This window comes from Eublepharis macularius, chromosome 9, assembly GCF_028583425.1.
Source record: "Eublepharis macularius isolate TG4126 chromosome 9, MPM_Emac_v1.0, whole genome shotgun sequence".
Lineage (NCBI taxonomy): Eukaryota > Metazoa > Chordata > Lepidosauria > Squamata > Eublepharidae > Eublepharis > Eublepharis macularius.
This window is the reverse complement of record NC_072798.1, coordinates 29,297,902-29,317,273: the sequence shown is the minus strand read 5'-3', so window position 1 is coordinate 29,317,273 and position 19,372 is coordinate 29,297,902. Positions and strand designations below refer to the sequence as shown.

Sequence of the window (19,372 nt, the reverse complement as noted above, 5' to 3'; positions counted from 1 at the left end):
AGGACCTCCACTGTCTGGGTGATGGTGAGCCAATCCTCCCGGTTGAACTCACCCACCTGACTCGCACCGCGGTGCTCGGAGAGCCACGCGTGGAGTGCGGCCTGCTGCTCCACCAAGCGCTCAAGCATGGCGCAGGTGGAGTTCCAGCGAGTGCTGACGTCAGTGATCAGAGCGTGCTCTGGCACACCTGTCCTGACCTGTGTCTGGCGCAGTTCGTGCGTGGCCTTCACGCTGCGCGAGAAGTGACCCGTGAGCCTCCGACATTTCTGGACAAGTAACTGGAGTTCACGGGTCCGGGTATCCACGGGTTCCTTCGAGGAGCCCAACCCCAGCGCATCTCTCACCACTAGGTGAAGCTTGTGAGCGGCACAGTAGACGCTCTCTCGGCTCACTAGATGCGCCGCTTCCCTCATGTTCTTGCCACCGTCCGTCACCATGCATCCCACGGTGGCGGGTCCCTGGCCTATCCACTCGTCCAACTGTCTCCTTAAGGTGGCAGCGATGTTCTCCGCCGTGTGGGACACGTCGAGCACCTCGGCGTGAAGCAAGGCCTTGCAGTAGCCGGCCTGGCGGTCTCGCATCCTTCCCTGTCTAGCTGTGCTAGGCACCTCCCCCCGGCCCCCACCCAGAACCGACTCGGGTTCCCACCAGTGAGCAGTAAGCGAGAGGTACGCTTGCTGCACACTTGGGCAGGTCCAGATGTCCGATGTGAAGTGCACAGTTCTCCCGGCAACCCGGGACAGCTGTGCCTTCACATGATCCCTGGCAGCCCTGTAAAACGAGGGCACCACCGATCTGCTCAACGACGTGCGAGCAGGGACGGCGTACCAGGGAAAGCAATCTTGGAGCAGCCCTGAGAAGCCGAAGTCTTCAACTACGGAATACGGTTGCCCATCCACTGCTATCATGTTGACGATGTGGCGCGTGATGCGCCTGCTCGCCCTCCGGATCCCCTCTCTGGGCACACTAGCGCCCTGCATACCAAGCATCTCCGGGAGAGAGGCTTGGCGTCCCTTTCCTGCAGGTACCCTTGGGGGGAGAGCACCAGAGGAGCCTGCCTCCTTCTGGCTAGCTGGCGGCCGTGCGGCGCCACTCGAACCCTCCTCCCGAAGAAGCACCGCCTGGTGGTGCCTCTTCATATGGTACCTCATCCCAGACGTGGAGAGATGCCACACATCTTTGCCACGGCTGACGCGCTGCCTACAATGCAGGCACAGGGCTGCTCGGGGATCCTCCGTTGTCTGGAAGTGCTTCCAGATTTCGGAGGAAAAGGGCATCCCACGCTTCCCAGGAGAAGCGCGTTCGGGACCACCCTGCGGCACCTCCTGTGAGGTGCTCTGGCCGGACACACCGTGTCCCACTCTCGGCCGGGCAGGTGGGGATGGACGAGGCTGAAGGGGCAGAGATGTGGGCTCTTCCACCACAGTCTCTGCCTCTTCCTCCCGCGTCCTCTCCTCCTGCACAGCCGCGAGAGGCCTGCTGCTGGCCTCAGAGGAAACTGGGGTGGACCGCCCCAGGGGGGGTCTCACGGGCAGTTCCTCCAACATCCTCCGGGTTCCTGGGGTGAGCGGGAGCGCAGGGAAAGTCATGTGCTCCGCGCCCATCCCAGGAGACACCACATGCTGCCCCTCCTCCAGCAGCTGGCTCGCAACCACTGGAGGAGGAGGAGCCTCAGCAGCAGGCCCCTGCCCAGTGCCAGCCCCTGCCTCACGCACCCGGGTTGGGGGTGGCCCTCCAGCAGCTGCCTCAGGAAAGAGAGTCTTGCGAACCCTCTTCCTGTCACCAGAAGCCAGGCTGGTGAACGGCAGCAGCGCAGGGGAGGGCCTCCTCCGCTCAGATGGAGGGGCTGCCGCAGCAGTCCCCCTCCCCCTCCCCTCCTCCCCTCTAGATTTCTCCCTAGCCTTTCCCCCGGGGCCCCTCTCTGCTTTCCTCTCCGACATACTTTCCCCTCCCAAATTCAACCCTAACTAATCAGAAAAGATTTAGAAAACAAAGGTCAACTTTGTTTTCAAGACCTAACTAACCTGCTCTAAATCTGTGCTTCTAGTGGCTCTGTGACTTGGAGATGAACAATCAAGTGCCTTTTTAAGCAACCCTATTTATGTCAGGGAACCTGAGCCTGCCAATCAGCTGAATTCCTCTGGAATTGAGCTGGCCCTAAACCCCAATAACAGGTGACAAAGCCTTAAACACTCACACACTAGTATGCCCGGGCCGGCCTGGCACCACCACGGGTGCCAGAGATGGGCAGTGGAACCCTAGTTATGGGGGCACTAATGGGAAGCCTATTGACAGCTATTACAAATTTTTATATATATATATATATATATATATATATATATAGAATTCAAACCTAACACTCACTCACTAATGCTTTCCCTGCTGAGTCCCTATTTAGTTTTTTAAAAAAAACTAGGCTCGGTTTCCCTAATAATTATGTTGAGGGCAATTATCCACTGATCACCTACCAACTGGCCTACCTACCTAAGAGACACTATTTAGCGGGACCGATGTATCTGTGGTATGTCGGTGTGGGGTGTGGATGTGGTGTTTTGAAGATGAGCCTCCCCCCTCCCAAGCTAGCAAGAACCCACCCCCAAGGCCACCCAAATGTGAACCCGGACTCGCTCACAGTAACACCAGTCCTGCAGTCCAGCGATGTTCAGGCGGTCTTGCAGCTGGTCCTCCTCTCCTCCACGATGCTGTCAAGAAAATTGGAAATGTTAGCAGAGTCAACACCACACGCCGCACACGCAACCCCAAAATTCAAGGCCCCGTTGCACAAGCCAAGTCAGCCCCCCCCCTTAAAGGCTAGGGCCAACCAGCAGCAAAACAAAACACATCCACCCAGCAGAGCTTCTGGCCTGTGCAGGCCAAAAGCTGGCACACTCATTTTTTAGTCCTGTGAAACAGCAGTTCATGCCCACCCCACACTCAAACTTGAAAAATGAAACATGAAAGAAAGCAGGCACTGCGATCAATGCTGGCCCCCCTAACCCCCAAACAATATCCTCTTGCCCAACCAGAAAATGCCCCCCCCCCGGCCCAAGCCATAAAGACAGAGCCAAAGCATATGCTCGCAGGTAGGCACAGCAGCAGACATAAGCTCAAAAACCAAATTTAACAACAACCCTACCAGTCCACCAGTGCAGATGTCCAGCAATGTTGATCCTCCACGCAGAGATCTGCAGGCCGATGTCCACCAAGTGCAGTCCAGTCCAGAAGAGGTCCACCAACGATAAACAACCTGAATGTGAAGCAAAACAGTGAGTGCCAGGCCAGCAAACGGGAAGGGTTACCAAAGCCGGAGCAGCAGGCCTGTGTGTGGGCCGAAGGCTGGCACAGTTGATCAGGACGGAGCCTGTTGGGAATCCTTGCAAGCAGGGGACCAGACACAGAAACGCAAGCCACACCATTCCAGATTGTGGAGCACAACTGTGAGTGCCAGGCCAGCAACCAAAAAGGGTTACCTTGGCCAAAGCAGCATACCTGTGTGTGGCCCACAGGCTGGCACAGTTGATCAGGACGGTTCCTGTTGGGAATCCTTGCAAGCAGGGGACCAGACACAGAAAAGCAAGCCACACCATTCCAGATTGTGAAGCACAACTGTGAGAGCCAGCCAGAAGAAAGGCTTCTGGCCTGTGTAGGCCCAAAGCTGGCACACTCTGGTTTTAATCTTAAAACAGTGGATCAAGCTTAAAGAAGGCAAGCACAACAACCAATGCTGAAACCCCCACCCCACCATCAAACATTGTCTGCCCAACCTGTCCCCCAGGCCATACCTGTGTGTGGCCCACAGGCTGGCACAGTTGATCAGGACGGAGCCTGTTGGGAATCCTTGCAAGCAGGGGACCAGACACAGAAAAGCGAGCCACACCATTCCAGATTGTGAAGCACAACTGTGAGAGCCAGCCAGAAGAAAGGCTTCTGGCCTGTGTAGGCCCAAAGCTGGCACACTCTGGTTTTAATCTTAAAACAGTGGATCAAGCTTAAAGAAGGCAAGCACAACAACCAATGCTGAACCCCCCCCCCCACCATCAAACATTGTCTGCCCAACCTGTCCCCCAGGCCATACCTGTGTGTGGCCCACAGGCTGGCACAGTTGATCAGGACGGAGCCTGTTGGGAATCCTTGCAAGCAGGGGACCAGACACAGAAAAGCGAGCCACACCATTCCAGATTGTGAAGCACAACTGTGAGAGCCAGCCAGAAGAAAGGCTTCTGGCCTGTGTAGGCCCAAAGCTGGCACACTCTGGTTTTAATCTTAAAACAGTGGATCAAGCTTAAAGAAGGCAAGCACAACAACCAATGCTGAACCCCCCCCCCCCACCATCAAACATTGTCTGCCCAACCTGTCCCCCAGGCCATACCTGTGTGTGGCCCACAGGCTGGCACAGTTGATCAGGACGGAGCCTGTTGGGAATCCTTGCAAGCAGGGGACCAGACACAGAAAAGCGAGCCACACCATTCCAGATTGTGAAGCACAACTGTGAGAGCCAGCCAGAAGAAAGGCTTCTGGCCTGTGTAGGCCCAAAGCTGGCACACTCTGGTTTTAATCTTAAAACAGTGGATCAAGCTTAAAGAAGGCAAGCACAACAACCAATGCTGAACCCCCCCCCCCACCATCAAACATTGTCTGCCCAACCTGTCCCCCAGGCCATACCTGTGTGTGGCCCACAGGCTGGCACAGTTGATCAGGACGGAGCCTGTTGGGAATCCTTGCAAGCAGGGGACCAGACACAGAAAAGCAAGCCACACCATTCCAGATTGTGAAGCACAACTGTGAGAGCCAGCCAGAAGAAAGGCTTCTGGCCTGTGTAGGCCCAAAGCTGGCACACTCTGGTTTTAATCTTAAAACAGTGGATCAAGCTTAAAGAAGGCAAGCACAACAACCAATGCTGAACCCCCCCCCCCCCACCATCAAACATTGTCTGCCCAACCTGTCCCCCAGGCCATACCTGTGTGTGGCCCACAGGCTGACACAGTTGATCAGGACGGAGCCTGTTGGGAATGCTTGCAAGCAGGGGACCAGACACAGAAAAGCAAGCCACACCATTCCAGATTGTGGAGCACAACTGTGAGAGCCAGCCAGAAGAAAGGCTTCTGGCCTGTGTAGGCCCAAAGCTGGCACACTCTTGTTTTAATCTTAAAACAGTGGATCAAGCTTAAAGAAGGCAAGCACAACAACCAATGCTGAAACCCCCACCCCACCATCAAACATTGTCTGCCCAACCTGTCCCCCAGGCCATGCCAAGAATAAACTGCAACACCTTTTTGCAGAGGCAGGCCACAGCAGCACATTGCCCAGCATCAAAAAAATTTACAAAAATTTTAAAAAGGCCTACCAGGTGTCCTCTCAGGATGTCCAGCACAGTTGATCCTCCAGGCAGATGTCCTCCAGGCTCCAGGTGCAGTCTCTCTTCTTCTCCTCTCTCGGTCACAGCTCAGCAGCAGCAGCAACAGAAGTGTTCCAGACAGTCTTGCTCCAAATTTAAATCCCCTGCTGCAGCCTCAGCCAAAGATTTAAATCTATTGGCTGGCATGAGAATGCAGCAGTGGGATTGGTGACTCCTAAAGTCCCCAGTCCCCTGCCTTTCCCCACCCACACTCCAAGAGCCACCCTCCTCCTGCTCCCCCTCCCCTACCTGTTAGTTTTGGCGGGAATCTCTGCTGCTTTGCAAATGCAAAGTGCAATGCAATGCTTGCACCTTGCATTTGCAAGGCAAAGCAGGATTCCCTATCCTCCTTTGCAAGAGGGGTGGGGGGTGACAGAAGGAGTGAGTGATTCACTCCTTCTCCCCCCCCTCCCCTCTTCTAAGAGCCTGCAGGAAGCCTTTGCTTCCAGCAGGATTTTGCTAGCCGCTTGCTAAGGCAAACGGCTAGCAAAATCAAAATGGCGATTCTCGAATGCCGAAAGAATGCCGAAAGAATCCCGAAACGTTTCGGGTTTTTCTTTCGGCAATCCCGAAACGTTTCGGCATTCCCCGAAACGTTTCGGGATTCTTGAAGAATGCCGAAACACTTTTGTTTCGGCATTCTTTCGGCATTCTGAATGCCGAAACGCACATCCCTATAGGAGAGCTGTACTGTAGAGAGGTGGTCTAAAGGAGATGCTTCACTAAAGCAACAGGGATCATAGACTTCACCACTGTGTACTATATTCAAGTATGTGCTACAATGTACTATCTGTTGCTTTATATATAATCCCACTGAGTAGTTCTGTGTTGTTTAATACCAGTCTTAGAATTACTTGCGCTCTTTCAGCATTTCTTCAATTCTGTATTGGATTTTTGCTGATGTTGTATCTTTGTAAATTTTCATTTATACTCCCTATGGCATTTTTTACTAAAATGTCCTTGATATTTACTGTACTAATCACACACTATGTAATCCACCTTGAGTCTCACTGAGAAAGGTGGACTATAAATGACATAAATAAAAATGACATAAATAATAGTAGTTTGAAAACTGTCATCAGTATTGTGTAACATGAGGAGACTATCAAATGGATCCCACAAACACAGAATATACATGCATGAACACCCATTTCATTATCACTACCAACTGAACTTCTAAAATTTGGAATTCAGGATCTGGTTTCAGAAGAATTAAGAAGCAGTTTGCCCCTGTTTTTTACTTGAGGGCTGCAGTGTGCATATGCATGTGTGTACACACACTTACACACTCCCCCTCTCTCCCTCTCTCTCAGGGCTTGGTTTTCTAAAAGATTTTTAAGGGTCCATTCTCACAAAATAGCATTTTCATCAAGGAAATATTGGTTGGTGGTTCATAGGAAAGAATTCCCAGAAAAAAAATCTTATGTAGGAACTGGAAAATTTGTTATTCCTCTGAGTGGCTTTCTGCTTTTAGAGAACTTCTGTCTCTGAAAATGTTCCTGTGCAACAGTACCAGTTCAGTGGAATATCATGAATGGATAGGGGTAGCATTGAACCTTAAGAGTAATTCTTTTAATCCTGGGTGTGTGTGTGTGTGGTTCTTTTCAGAATGGTGGGGGGAGGAAAGAGGGGAGGAAAGAGTTGGTTCATAAGTGCTCCTAATTTACCCTTATTCCAGAAGAGGAGAGCTGGGATCTCTCAGAATTGCCAGCTGTGCTTCTGGATTAGCAGTACTAGTTTCATCTTTCACACACAGATTTTTTGCCAGGTTTTGCCTTATGGTTCATCAACAAGGGAACATACCTGTCATTTGATACAATAGCTCAATGGATATTCTGTAGTTTCTGTAGTATGTATCTTAAAAAGATAATACTGTGGCATGGGAATTACTACTGCAGTAATCATGTCCCTCTGAGGAAAAATCACATAGTGTATTCCTGTCAGTAGGGGACAGTATGAGTTTATTGTAGAACATGTTTACTTGTGGCGTGGCAGATGAAATCACCCTCAACTCATTCTTGCACCAATACATGCACAACTGACAAAAAAGGAATAGTGAATGATGCATGGCTTTGCATACACTGGCCTGCATCCTCTAGCATCAGCTTGGTTGGTGAGGGGGAGCTTCAGGGGGAAGGGGAAGGCGGGGGGGGGACTTGTAAGCACTCTTTCTTTGAAAACTTATTTTTTTATAACTTTAATTTTGGCATGTGTTTTTAAGATGCCCCTCCCCATCCCAAAATAGCTTCTGTCAGTGTTAATAACTGAAATAATATGGAATTTACTTCCATGCCCGATTCATGGTGTTGGTATTGACTTTTCAAGTCCTAGCTGGTTTGGGAGCATCATACTTTAAGGACCTTCCAGTACAATATGATCCTACCTGACCACTCCAGTAATCTTCAGAGGCCCTGCTTTGGGTACCGCCACCTTCTGCAGCTAGATGAATAGCAACCTGATAAAGGGCCTTCTTAGTCATGGCACCAAAACTTCTTGCTCAGGGAGATTCTTTTGTCTACCTCTATTGTTACTTTCGGCCAGTGGGTGAAGACATCTTTGTTTTGTGTGGTGCTCCCTCGCTAACTCTTATTAGCCCTCATCCCTGTTTGTGTGTTTATGTGTGTTTATATTTATATGTTTTAAATGTTATATATATATGTATATATTTTAAACAATGTTTTAATGTTCACACTTTGGGGACCCTGAGTTGGATGGAAAGGAGGCATAGAAATATTTTAAGTGATAATAATAGTTATTTTTAAACAAGTTTGCATTATTTTGCTGTTTGTAAGTGCAGTGTGTGTTGCTCTTTTTTATAGTCTAAGCAGGATGAAGATATTTCTGCCAGTCGTTTTGAAGACAACGAAGAACTACGATATTCACTGCGTTCCATAGAGAGGCATGCACCATGGGTGCGGCACATTTTCATAGTTACTAATGGGCAAATTCCTTCCTGGCTTAATTTGGATAACCCTCGGATAACTATAGTAACGCATCAGGTAAAAACTTTCTGAAACATCTGCTGTGTCATTGGACAAGATAAACAAATATGTATACCTGCTTTGGCTTGGGGGGGGGGGTATTTTATATTCAGTATTTGCAACTGATTTACTTTTTTCTATTGGTAAAATCTTACTTCTTTCAAATGGATTCCAGCCCTTTCCCCTGTTTTTGATACTAAACTGTCACAGGTGTCGCCTAACCTGATTTCATCAGTAGTAGGATTTTTAATAAATGCAATAAAATATTGACTGAACACTTTTTGCATGTTAGATTATATTGAATTTTTCAAGGCCTTTGAAATTAAATCTAATTATCCATTGCAAATAATAATTGATAGCTTCCTGTAAAACTGTAGGAGATGGTTTAAAATATCTTTTCTAAAAACACTGAGAAGAAACTATTTCTGGGGATCATTCAGTGCTTTGTTTTGTCTTTAATATGTGAAAACAGTGGCATCAGAAAGAACACATATGCAAAACACATAAATGGGGGAGCCAGAGCTGTTCCGTTTCGGTGTAATGGGTTGCAAAAATGCAACAAAAAAATACCACTGCAAAGAAAAGGGAAGACAACAGGGTCATAAAGGTTTCTGGAAAGGACCCCAAGGAAGAAAGACCTAATGAAAAGTAAAGGTCAGGATATTGATCCCTGTCACACTATGTTAATATACTTCAGGGTATGTGTATGCATACATGTGACATGAGGAGACATAATTTGCTGTGGGCTAGATTAGCACTCTGCCTCTCAGTCCAATAGAGAGAACCAAAACTGAGCTGGGGAAGGATTTTACAAAATGCCTCATGTGCTTTTTAAGTAAGGTCTGCCTCTGAGATCTGTCATACTAAATTATATTGTTGCAACCTCTTCCACCCTTGGTGCAAAAGCCAGTCCCGTAGTTTACCTGAAAAGGTTTGGAAGATGTCTGAAAAGATGCTAGCAGAAAACTCACGTTGAATCTGATGGAGCATGCCACAGACCTGTTGGAAGAACGTATGAAGTGGCGGTGATGGTGGCAAAGAAAGGTCATTTCTATTGCATTAGCTGATTCACAACCATCCCAGTTTGTTTTAGGTCTTGACATCTTCTAGCTTCTAAATCTGAACCTTTACTGGCTCAGAAACAGACAATTAACTGTGACACCTTTGCAAAATTTTTTGATGACAAAATAGCACAAATAGTATCTAATCAAGATGAAGAAATGCTTAATACACCATCTGATCTGCTGAGCAACCATTTTGACCCCATTGCAATGATGGATATTGACAGGAACCTGGCAACTGTGAAGGCCACTACTTGTGCACTAGCCCTTGACCATCTTAGCTGCTAAAATCATGTAAGGACCATTGTGCTCCCCACTTACTATGGTGTTCAGTTGATCCTCACAGACTTAATTAAGAGCTTAGGGGCTGTACTGGATCTAGCTCTGGTGTTAAGAGAAGCATGTTAATACAGCTGCAAAAAATGCTACCTTCAAGCTCAGTTTAACCCAGAAGATGGCCTCCTACCTTGACACAGCTGATCTCTGTGCCACAGCAAATCTGCTCTTCTGAACAGGGCCTTCAGATGGTACCACCCTGCAGGTACCTACTATCCTTGTTTTCCACAAATTATGCAAAACTGAATTATTCAGAGCTTTTTTACAAAGATACTACTATACTACTGTGTGCCGTCTTTTGCCGCAAGTATGATTTTGCTGGGTAGTTTCCACATTCATCTTCGTTCTTCTGTGCCTCCACACATGGGTACTGCGCACGCGCAGGCCAGCCGCCGGAAGATTTTTTACCGCTTACCTAGCTCCGAAGGGGCCGTCTGCCGCGCGCCTCAGCGACCGTTTCCCGCCCAAACGGTCACATGCTCCTCCAGCGGCCAACGGCCCCTTCCCTCAGTTCTCTTCTTGCCGCCGCTTGAGGAGAACGTTCCGTTAGTAGCTCCGTGCTTCTTGTGACTTTGGATTGCCTTTTTTCGTGCTTGACTTGGATTCTGGACTTGACCTTTCTTCTGCTTCGTGATTTGGACTGACTGATTTGGTAGTGTATCGATCCGGACTGTATTTGACTTCGCGTTTTGGCTTGCCCCTCGGAATGGCTTCTACGGCCCTGTTTAAACGCTGCGCCCAGTGCCATGCTAAAATGGCCCAAACGGATGGGCATAGCCTTTGCCTGCTTTGCCTGGGGGAGGAACATGTATTCCCCACTTGCAAGATCTGCCAGGGGTTCACACACAAGGCCAGGCAGGAGCGGTCCGCCCGCCTCAAGGCTTCGCTGTGGCAGCGGGTCTTGGACGCCCCTGGGCCCTCCGAGGCGGAGAAGCCGGGGGCCGCGGAGAAGGCTGGCTGAGCCCCTACCCATGCCGGGGGGCGGTCTCGAGCGGGCTCTGTGGCCTCTTCCAAGTCACTGGCTACATCCCGCCCGGCAAGCAAGTCGGCGTCAAGGGCAAGCTCGGTGGCGAGGTCGTCGAAGTCGCCACATAAGTCGGCATCGGTGAGGTCGGAACCGGGGAGGTCGGCTCCGAGACTGGAACCGAGTGGATCGGATCCGATAAGGTCAGCCCCGGCGTCGATCGAGGGGCCTGCGGCAGCCCCGGGACCGGAGGCTGCGCGGAAGGCGTCGACCAAGAGGGCATCGGTTCCAAGAGCTTCCTCCGAGCCGGTTCCGAAGAAGAAGAAGGCCAAGAAGACCAAGCATCGCTCTCGGTCCCCTCAGCGCCGTTCTGCAGAGGAAGTGGTCCTGGTGTCCCCGCCTACAACATCACCTCACCTGGACTCCCCTGACCGTCCCCTCCTTGAGGAAGAGGTGCCGGATCCGGGGGCCTATGTGGTCCTGTCGAGCGGGCGGCGTTCGCCAACACCGGAATCGAGCCCGGCTCCGCGTCGTCGGATCCGAGAGGCGACTAGGCTGACATGGCTGCTCAGGGTATGGCGTCAGCGGTGCTTCTGAGGAGGCACTCGTGGTTGCGGTCGACTGCACTCCCGCAGGAGGTGAAGGACAAGATTGAACGTCTGCCCTTCGAGGGTGACTCCCTCTTCTCTACCACCACCGACGAGACGCTTAAAAAGAAGAAAGAGGACCGGCAGACGGCACGCTCCCTGGGGGTCACTCCGGCGGACAGGTCCGCGTTCAAGCTTCGGTACTCTTCGAGGTATAATCCCTACCAGTACCGCAGCAGATATCAACCCCGCCCATATTATCAACAGTACCCTTCCTCGCAGTGCCAGTACACTCCAGCGCAACACCAGGGCAGGCGGCGTAGGCCATTCAAGCCCCGCTCGTCTCAACCTCCGTCCCAGCAGAAAGACCCGCAAGGGACTGGAAGGCAGTTCTGAAGGCCCGGCCCTGCGGCAGCCCTGAACTTTTCGGACAGACTCAGACCTTTCTTGTCTGAATGGGAGTCAATAACATCTGACTCATGGGTCTTAACAATTGTTGATAAGGAGTACGGGCTGGAATTCACTGAACTGCCGATGTGTACTTCACCACTGAGTGCGGTGAATAATACCTTAGTTGAGCTGGAGGATGAAATTAGGTCCCTCTTGGCTAAGGGTGCTGTGGAAGAGGTGGCCTTTGTGGAGTCTGAGCAGGGCTTCTTCTCCCGGTTCTTCCTGGTCCCTAAGAAGGATGGGGGTCTACGTCCCATTTTGGATCTTAGGGGCCTAAATGCCTTTTTAAGGGTGACCAAGTTTAAGATGATCACACTGCCTGCTGTAATTGCCCTTTTGAAGAGGGGGGATTGGTTCGCTGTCCTGGATTTAAAGGACGCGTATTTCCACGTGGGGATCTTGGAGGAGCACAGGAGATTTCTGTGCTTCGTTTACAAGCAGCGGGTATTCCGTTACAAGGTTCTCCCCTTCGGCCTTTCCACAGCCCCACGTGTGTTTACCAAGTGCATGGCCCCTGTGGTTTCCTTTCTTCGAGAGCAGGGCTGTACCATCTACCCCTATCTCGATGATTGGCTTATAACAGCGAGCTCGGAGGTTAAGCTGCTGCAAGATGTGGCATTGGTGCTAGACACTTGCGAACGCTTAGGCCTCCTGGTGAACTTTGAAAAATCTAAGCTGATACCTAGCCGTGTTATGCCTTATATTGGGGCAGTGTTCGACTCATTGGAGGCCAAGGCTTTATTGCCTCCAGAGCGGGCATGTTCCTTGAAGGGCCTGGTGTCCTTGTTTAAACGAAATCGTTTTCAGCCAGTGCGCATGATTCAATGCTTGCTAGGGCATATGGCTGCTGCCACCCCGGTGGTCCCTTTTGCGAGGCTGCGAATGCGCCCGCTCCAGAATTGGTTTGTAAGAAGATACAATGCCTTACAGCATCCTCCGACTGTTAAATTCTCTGTCCCTAGAGCCGTTATATCCTCTTTTGACTGGTGCTTGTCGGATATTAATTTGTTTAAAGGGACCCCATTTGGTTTCCATCATCCCGAGTTCTCCGTGACCACAGACGCCTCTCTGTAAGGGTGGGGGGCTTTCTGTGGGGAGCTATGTGTTCAGGATGTGTGGTCTGAGAGAGAAAGGGGTCTCCATATTAATGTGCTTGAACTGAGGGCTGTTCGTTTTGCACTTATGTCATTCACAGCAATCTTGCAGAACCATCAGGTGCTGGTGCAGACGGACAACACTACCGCCATGTATTACCTGAATCAACAGGGCGGCACGGTGTCCATGATCCTCTGCAGGGAGGCCACGCTCATTTGGGAATGGGCGATCAGGAATGGGGTGACGCTTCGCGCCATTCATGTGGCTGGGTCGGACAATGTGCAGGCGGACACCCTCAGCAGGGTGCACATGCTGAATCACGAGTGGGGGCTCAACGCAAAGTACGTTGGGCCGATCTTTCGGAAATGGGGTCGCCCGAGCATAGACGTGTTTGCGACATTGGCGAACACCAAGGCCGAGATCTTTTGTTCTCGGGCAGGGGGTGATCCCCTCTCTATTGGGGATGCCTTCCAATTTACTTGGGCCCGGGGACTACATTACATGTTTCCACCTTTCCCTCTAATACCCAGGGTATTGTGCAAGGTGGAGAGGGACAACATGGACTGCATCTTAGTGGCTCCGTTCTGGCCACGGCAGCTCTGGTTCCTGAAGCTGCTGGAGATGTCTGGCCGAGCTTGCGTGGCCCTTCCGTCCCGGAGGGATCTCCTCCTACACGGGAAGCTCTTCCACCACGAGCCCAGGAAACTACACCTGACCGCTTGGCGGATTCGGCCCCGTCCCTAGGCTTCTCTGAGCCAGTCGAGAGGGTCCTACTGAATGCTAGGAAGCCCTCCACACGGCGTGCCTACGAGGCGAAGTGGAGTAGGTTTGAGGCTTGGGCCGCCTCTAGGAAGGTGGCGCCTCTGAGCAGCCCCTTGGGGATGGTCCTGGATTATCTGTGTGAGCTGAAGGATCGGGGCCTTAGTGTGGCGTCTCTGAAGGTGCACCTTGCGGCCATCTCTGCGTTCCATGATCGGGTGGATGGCTGCACGGTTTTCTCTCACCATAGGTCCCGCCAGTTTTTGAAGGGGATGCTTAATCTTTACCCGCCTGTGTCGCCCCCTGTGCCCCAGTGGTCTCTCTCCCTGGTCCTGGCTAGGTTGATGTTGCCCCCCTTTGAGCCTTTGGCTACGTGCCCTCTGGACTTGCTCTCCTACAAGGTGGCATTCCTCGTGGCTATCACTTCTGCCAGACGGGTCAGCGAACTGGCTGCTCTTAGGGCGGACCCCCCGTTCCTTCGCTTTCATGCGAATAAGGTGGTCTTGCGACCGTGTCTTTCGTTCCTGCCCAAGGTGGTGTCAACCTTCCACCTCTCACAAGAGATTTCTCTGCCTGTATTTTTCCCTGAAGCTTCTACTAAGGGGGAAAAGGCCCTCCACAGTTTGGATCTGCGGAGGGCACTGGCTTTTTATTTGGAAAGGACAAGGGTGTTCAGGTACAGTCCCTACCTTTTTGTGTGTTTCGGGGCGAAGGACAAGGGCCGCAGGGCGTCTGCACAGACGGTGTCCCGTTGGATTGTGACAGCCATTGTAAGGGCCTACGCCACGGCTAAGGTGGACTGCCCTTTGGGTATCAGGGCTCACTCCACACGGTCCCAGGCGGCATCTTCAGCACTGCTCAAGGGTATACCTTTAGCTAATATTTGCAGGGCTGCAACTTGGTCGTCCGCTGATACCTTTGTACGACATTACACTGTTGATGTAAATGCCAATGAGGATGTGGCTGTTGCTAGGGCCGTCCTCCACTCCTTGTTTCCCTAGGAGTATGCTGATTGATATGCTCCGAGTTGGATTTCACCCCACCTTCCTTATTGTGTGAAGCTTGGTACTCTCCCATGTGTGGAGGCACAGAAGAACGAAGATGAAGACAGGGTCAACATACCTGTAACTTATGTTCATCGAGTTCTTCTGTGCCGACACACAACCCTCCCTCCTGCCCCACTGTGAACTCCAATGCAGATTGTTGTACTTATGGGCTATAGCTCGAGTTGCTTAGTTGAAGTTATGGCTCTGTGTATTGGATGAGCGGCGGCAAGGGAGAACTGAGGGAAGGGTCCGTTGGCCGCTGGAGGAGCATGTGACCGTTTGGGCGGGAAACGGTCGCTGAGGCGCGCGGCAGACGGCCCCTTCGGAGCTAGGTAAGCGGTAAAAAATCTTCCGGCGGCTGGCCTGCGCGTGCACAGTACCCATGTGTGTTGGCACAGAAGAACTCGATGAACATAAGTTACAGGTATGTTAACCCTGTCTTGTTTAATATGTCAGGTCAAATTGCTTCTGTTTGGTTTCAAAATTCTTTCAGCTCTGTATTAGGATTAATACTTGTTTTAAAATTTCTGCAATCCATACCCTATTGTGTTGTTTATGGAATCTCCCACCCGCTGTTTGTGTTGACTTATACTGTAGTCAGCCTTGACTGTCAGTAAGAAAGACAGACAATTAATTAATTAATTCAGTATTTCCTGCCTGCCCATGCAGTGTTGGGCATTAAAAAGAACCCTTCTTGTGTGTGTTTATCTGAGTGTTTATTCACTTATTCAAACAAAATTTGTTGGTTTTTTTACAGTATATGGAGGATTAAGGGATTGCCTTTAAATGAAGTTATTTGAAGGTTTTCATTAAGCTTGACTCTTTTCTTAATGTCATCATTATTATAGGAAATATTTCAGAATGTGAGCCACTTACCTACCTTCAGTTCACCTGCCATTGAAAGCCACATTCACCATATCTCGGGCCTGTCTCAGAAGTTCATCTATCTAAATGATGATGTTATGTTTGGGAAGGACGTATGGCCTGATGACTTCTTTAGTCACTCCAAAGGTCAAAAGGTAAGTCACCGCTAAATAATTTTGTAGCAATTAGATCAAACCCTTTAGGAGTCCTCCAGTTGTTCTGCCTCCTGAGTGTAGCATAGAAGTCACTTCCCGTTTTGTTTGACCATGACAGAGGTGTGGGAAGTGTGAGAACAGAGCTGCATGATCTGCTGTATTCATTCACGTTCCAAGGGCAAATGATCCCTAGAAGCCAGAACATTTAGAACAGCAGGTTCAGGTTGTAGAGAGCCTTTGGGCTTTAAGGGCACGTCTTAAAATTAGCAATTAAGGACCAGTTCTTCAGATTTTCCACTTGCATCCTGGAATTCAAGTATAAAAGACATACATATTCCTAAGTAACAGTCCCATTTGGTCACGAGTGAGAATTTGAACATTAAAGCCATGCTCACAGGGCATCTGGTTGGCTGCTGTGTGAAAGAGAATGCTAGGCCCAGTGGACCACTGGCCTGATCCAGCAGGGCTTTTCTTATGTTCTTCATTACACTTGCATATATCCTTGGGTATAATCGATGTGATGTATTTTGTACTTGGCTGTAGGAACCAGAGAGAGCCCTGTGGCGCAGAGTGGTAAGCTGCAGTACTGCAGTCCAAGCTCTGCTCCCAACCTGAGTTCGATCCCTGCGGAAGCTGGGTTCAGGGAGCTGGCTCAAGGTTGGCTCAGCCTTCCATTCTTCCGAGGTCGGGAAAATGAGTCCCCAGTTTCCTGGGGGTAAAGTGTAGGTGGAAGGCAATGGCAAACCACCCCGTAAAAAGAAAAAGAAAACATTGTGATGTGACGTCCCCCCCCTGGGTCAGTAATGACTCGGTGTTTGCACAGGGGACTGCCTTTACCTTTTTAGGTAAAGGCAGAACCAGAGTTCATGTATTGTAAGATGTGGCTTTTTGTGATTCTTGAACCCTGTCATGAATATATTGACACATCCTCTGGTGTTTCAAGCTTGAGAAGAAAGCATGGCTGTGTGAAAATTACTTGTACCATCTCATCAAATTAGAACATTAAAATTACGTAGAACTAATCCATAGAATTAGTTCAGCAAACAAGAACAGAAAGTGGTTTAGTGTCCCTTTCTGCCTTTCTGTACATTCACAGTTTAATGCCACCCATGCAGCATGACTAAAAAAGAAATAAATGCTTGTTTGAATAAAGGAATGTTGCAGACGCTGCTCCTGCATTAGCATTACATAAACTGAGTACGTTTGTTTATAAAAAAAGAAAAGGATTTGTTAAGAGTCATAGTTGGTTAAAATCCTTGGAAGTGCAGATGGTCAAATAACAACAGTCAGTTTAGAGTGAACGACTTGAGTTCACTCACCTGGTAACTGGAATCTCTGGGAGGCAATTGAGGCAGAATGTAAAATAACCAAGCCAAGGAAAAGTCACCATTCTGATCTGCAGGGACTTCAGCTTGATTGAAATGTACTAATTTCTGCTAGGAGTTCTAATGCTGGGAAGCTCGTGTTTTCCCACGGTTTTTCTTTGTGCTCTGGAGAAATGACTTGCCCAGGTGTGGATCAGAGTAAACATCATTTTTTGAGTATTAAAACCCAATTTACTGGTCTAAAGATGCTCGTGTATGAACAAAAGTGTTTTTGTCTCCCATTATCAGGTGTATTTGACTTGGCCAGTGCCAAATTGTGCTGAGGGATGTCCCGGTTCGTGGATTAAGGACGGCTACTGCGATAAAGCCTGTAACAATTCTGCTTGTGATTGGGATGGAGGCGATTGCATTGGTAAGAAAAGAGAAGCTTTGAAAACTGTCCTGTTAAATATCAGTAGTCTGTGAACTGTAGACATTATCTGTAGACATTAAAAACCTGTTTTCTTTTCTAGGATGCATTCTCACAAAACTCTTTTGTAGGCAGAAAATCCAGATTCACCAGATTCTTCAGGGGTCAGTTGCATTCAGAAGACACTCTGCACCCTTGGGACTTACTTTGCATCTGATGACACTTTCCCCTGGACAGATACTACGACTTCTCCTCCTCCTCCTTCTGTTGCTGTTGTTTGGCTTTCTTTCTGGGACTCAGTATTGCTAAGAAACTTTTCAGTACACGAATAACAAAATATTAGATTAAATGCCACGGCAAAGATTCCTAGTAGGACAAAATAACGCTTTTAGGCTGGGATTGTAGAACCAGGTTAAAAAAAAAATCTCATGCAAGCATATCCGTTTAATGCAAAAAGTCAGTCAGGGTAGGAAAAACATTATCCCTAATAATTCGCCTCATTATTTGATCCATTGCACCACAGCTTTCCTCTCTCGATAAGAGTGCCCTCCTGCACAATTGTGTTTCGCACATTTTGTGAATCAATAGAAGTGTAGGGGCCTGCCTTCCTAATAGCCTTGGGCAGACTGTTCTGCATTGTAGGAACCTCCAGAGAATGCTTGTCAGTGGGCAGTTGCCCATCTTGCCTGCTAGAAGGGTGGCATCCTCAGAAGGCTTTGCTCAGTGGAGTGGAGCCATTGCAGCGGAACGTAGCAGGAGACGTGGCCCTGCAGGTCTGTGGGCCCAGTGCCTTTAAGGACTTTGTAGATGGTAGCTAGAACTTCGTATTTGAACCTGATAAACTGATCAGTAACCCTAAAGCAAGTGATATGCAGACCCCACTTAATGCCTGGATGGTAGTCAGGCTGCACCATTCTGTTCCAGCTGGAATTTGCCTTTCCTTTAAGGCAGACGTGTGTAGAGTGCATTACAGTTGTTGAGCCGAGGGGTAACCATAGCATGAATCCTCATGGCCGTGTCAGCAGAGTCTAGGTAGGGGGACATTTCCCCAAACTAAGGTGGTAGAAGCCTTCTTTTGCAGTTGCATCAGTTTGCTTCTCCAGCTAACCTAAAGCTGGATCAATAATAATAACAACAACAACAGCGCTTATATACTGCTCTTCTAGACAGATTAGTGCCTCACCCAGAGCGGTGAATAAGTCAGTGTTATTATTTTCCCCACGATACAGTTGGGGAGCTGGGGCTGAGAGGAGTGGCTTACCCAAGGTCTACTGAGCTTATGGCAGTAGTGGGATTAAAACCAGTAGAGTGCTGATTTGCAGCCGAGCCACTTAACCACTGTGCTACAGCAGCTCTCATCCCTAGGCTCTTAAGCAAGTCAGCAAGAATGAGCTGGACCCCATCAAAAGTATGGAGCACTGTGTCCTTCGGGACCTTGGCCTTCCCAGACAATGTTACCTCTGTATTGTTAGGATTCAGTTTCAGCTTGTTCACGCTCAGCCATTTAACTACAGCAGTCAGACATTGGTCCAGAGCCTCTACTGCGGCACTAGACAATTTGGATAAAGCCGTATAGGGCTGTGTGCCATCAGCATATTGAATAGCATGGGGGGAAACACTGAGCCATGTGGAACTGTGCAAGGCAAGTCTCACACCACAGAAAACTTGTACGGAACAATAACCTGATAAGAATGGGAAAAGCATGTGCCATCGCCATGTGCACGTGGGTGTTTTACTGCAAAAACACTTTGAAAACAAATGCTCAGCTTCTCTTGTTTGAATCTACCCCTCCTGTCATTTTTGTGAAGGTTGTAGCTGTTTGATAGTTGTTTTGGTGATGACTGCTAGGTGATTGTCATACGTTTGGCCTAGTTTTCCTTTTCCTTTTCTTTTTTTTGTATATACTAAGTTTGTTCTGGTAGTGATGTTCTTCTTAACAGGTTGT

General features: G+C 49.3%; 1 protein-coding gene across 2 annotated transcripts in view; it reads left to right on the top strand.

Annotated features, from left to right (window-relative positions):
* GNPTAB (N-acetylglucosamine-1-phosphate transferase subunits alpha and beta) overlaps positions 1–19,372 on the top strand; it is a 67,647-nt gene that overhangs the window by 33,689 nt on the left and 14,586 nt on the right. For both annotated transcript variants that reach the window (XM_054988349.1, XM_054988348.1), the window contains 3 exons: positions 8,215–8,394; positions 15,523–15,693; positions 17,307–17,430. In XM_054988349.1, coding sequence (XP_054844324.1) covers positions 8,215–8,394; positions 15,523–15,693; positions 17,307–17,430 — 475 coding nt within the window. The remainder of the gene's footprint in view (positions 1–8,214; positions 8,395–15,522; positions 15,694–17,306; positions 17,431–19,372) is intronic.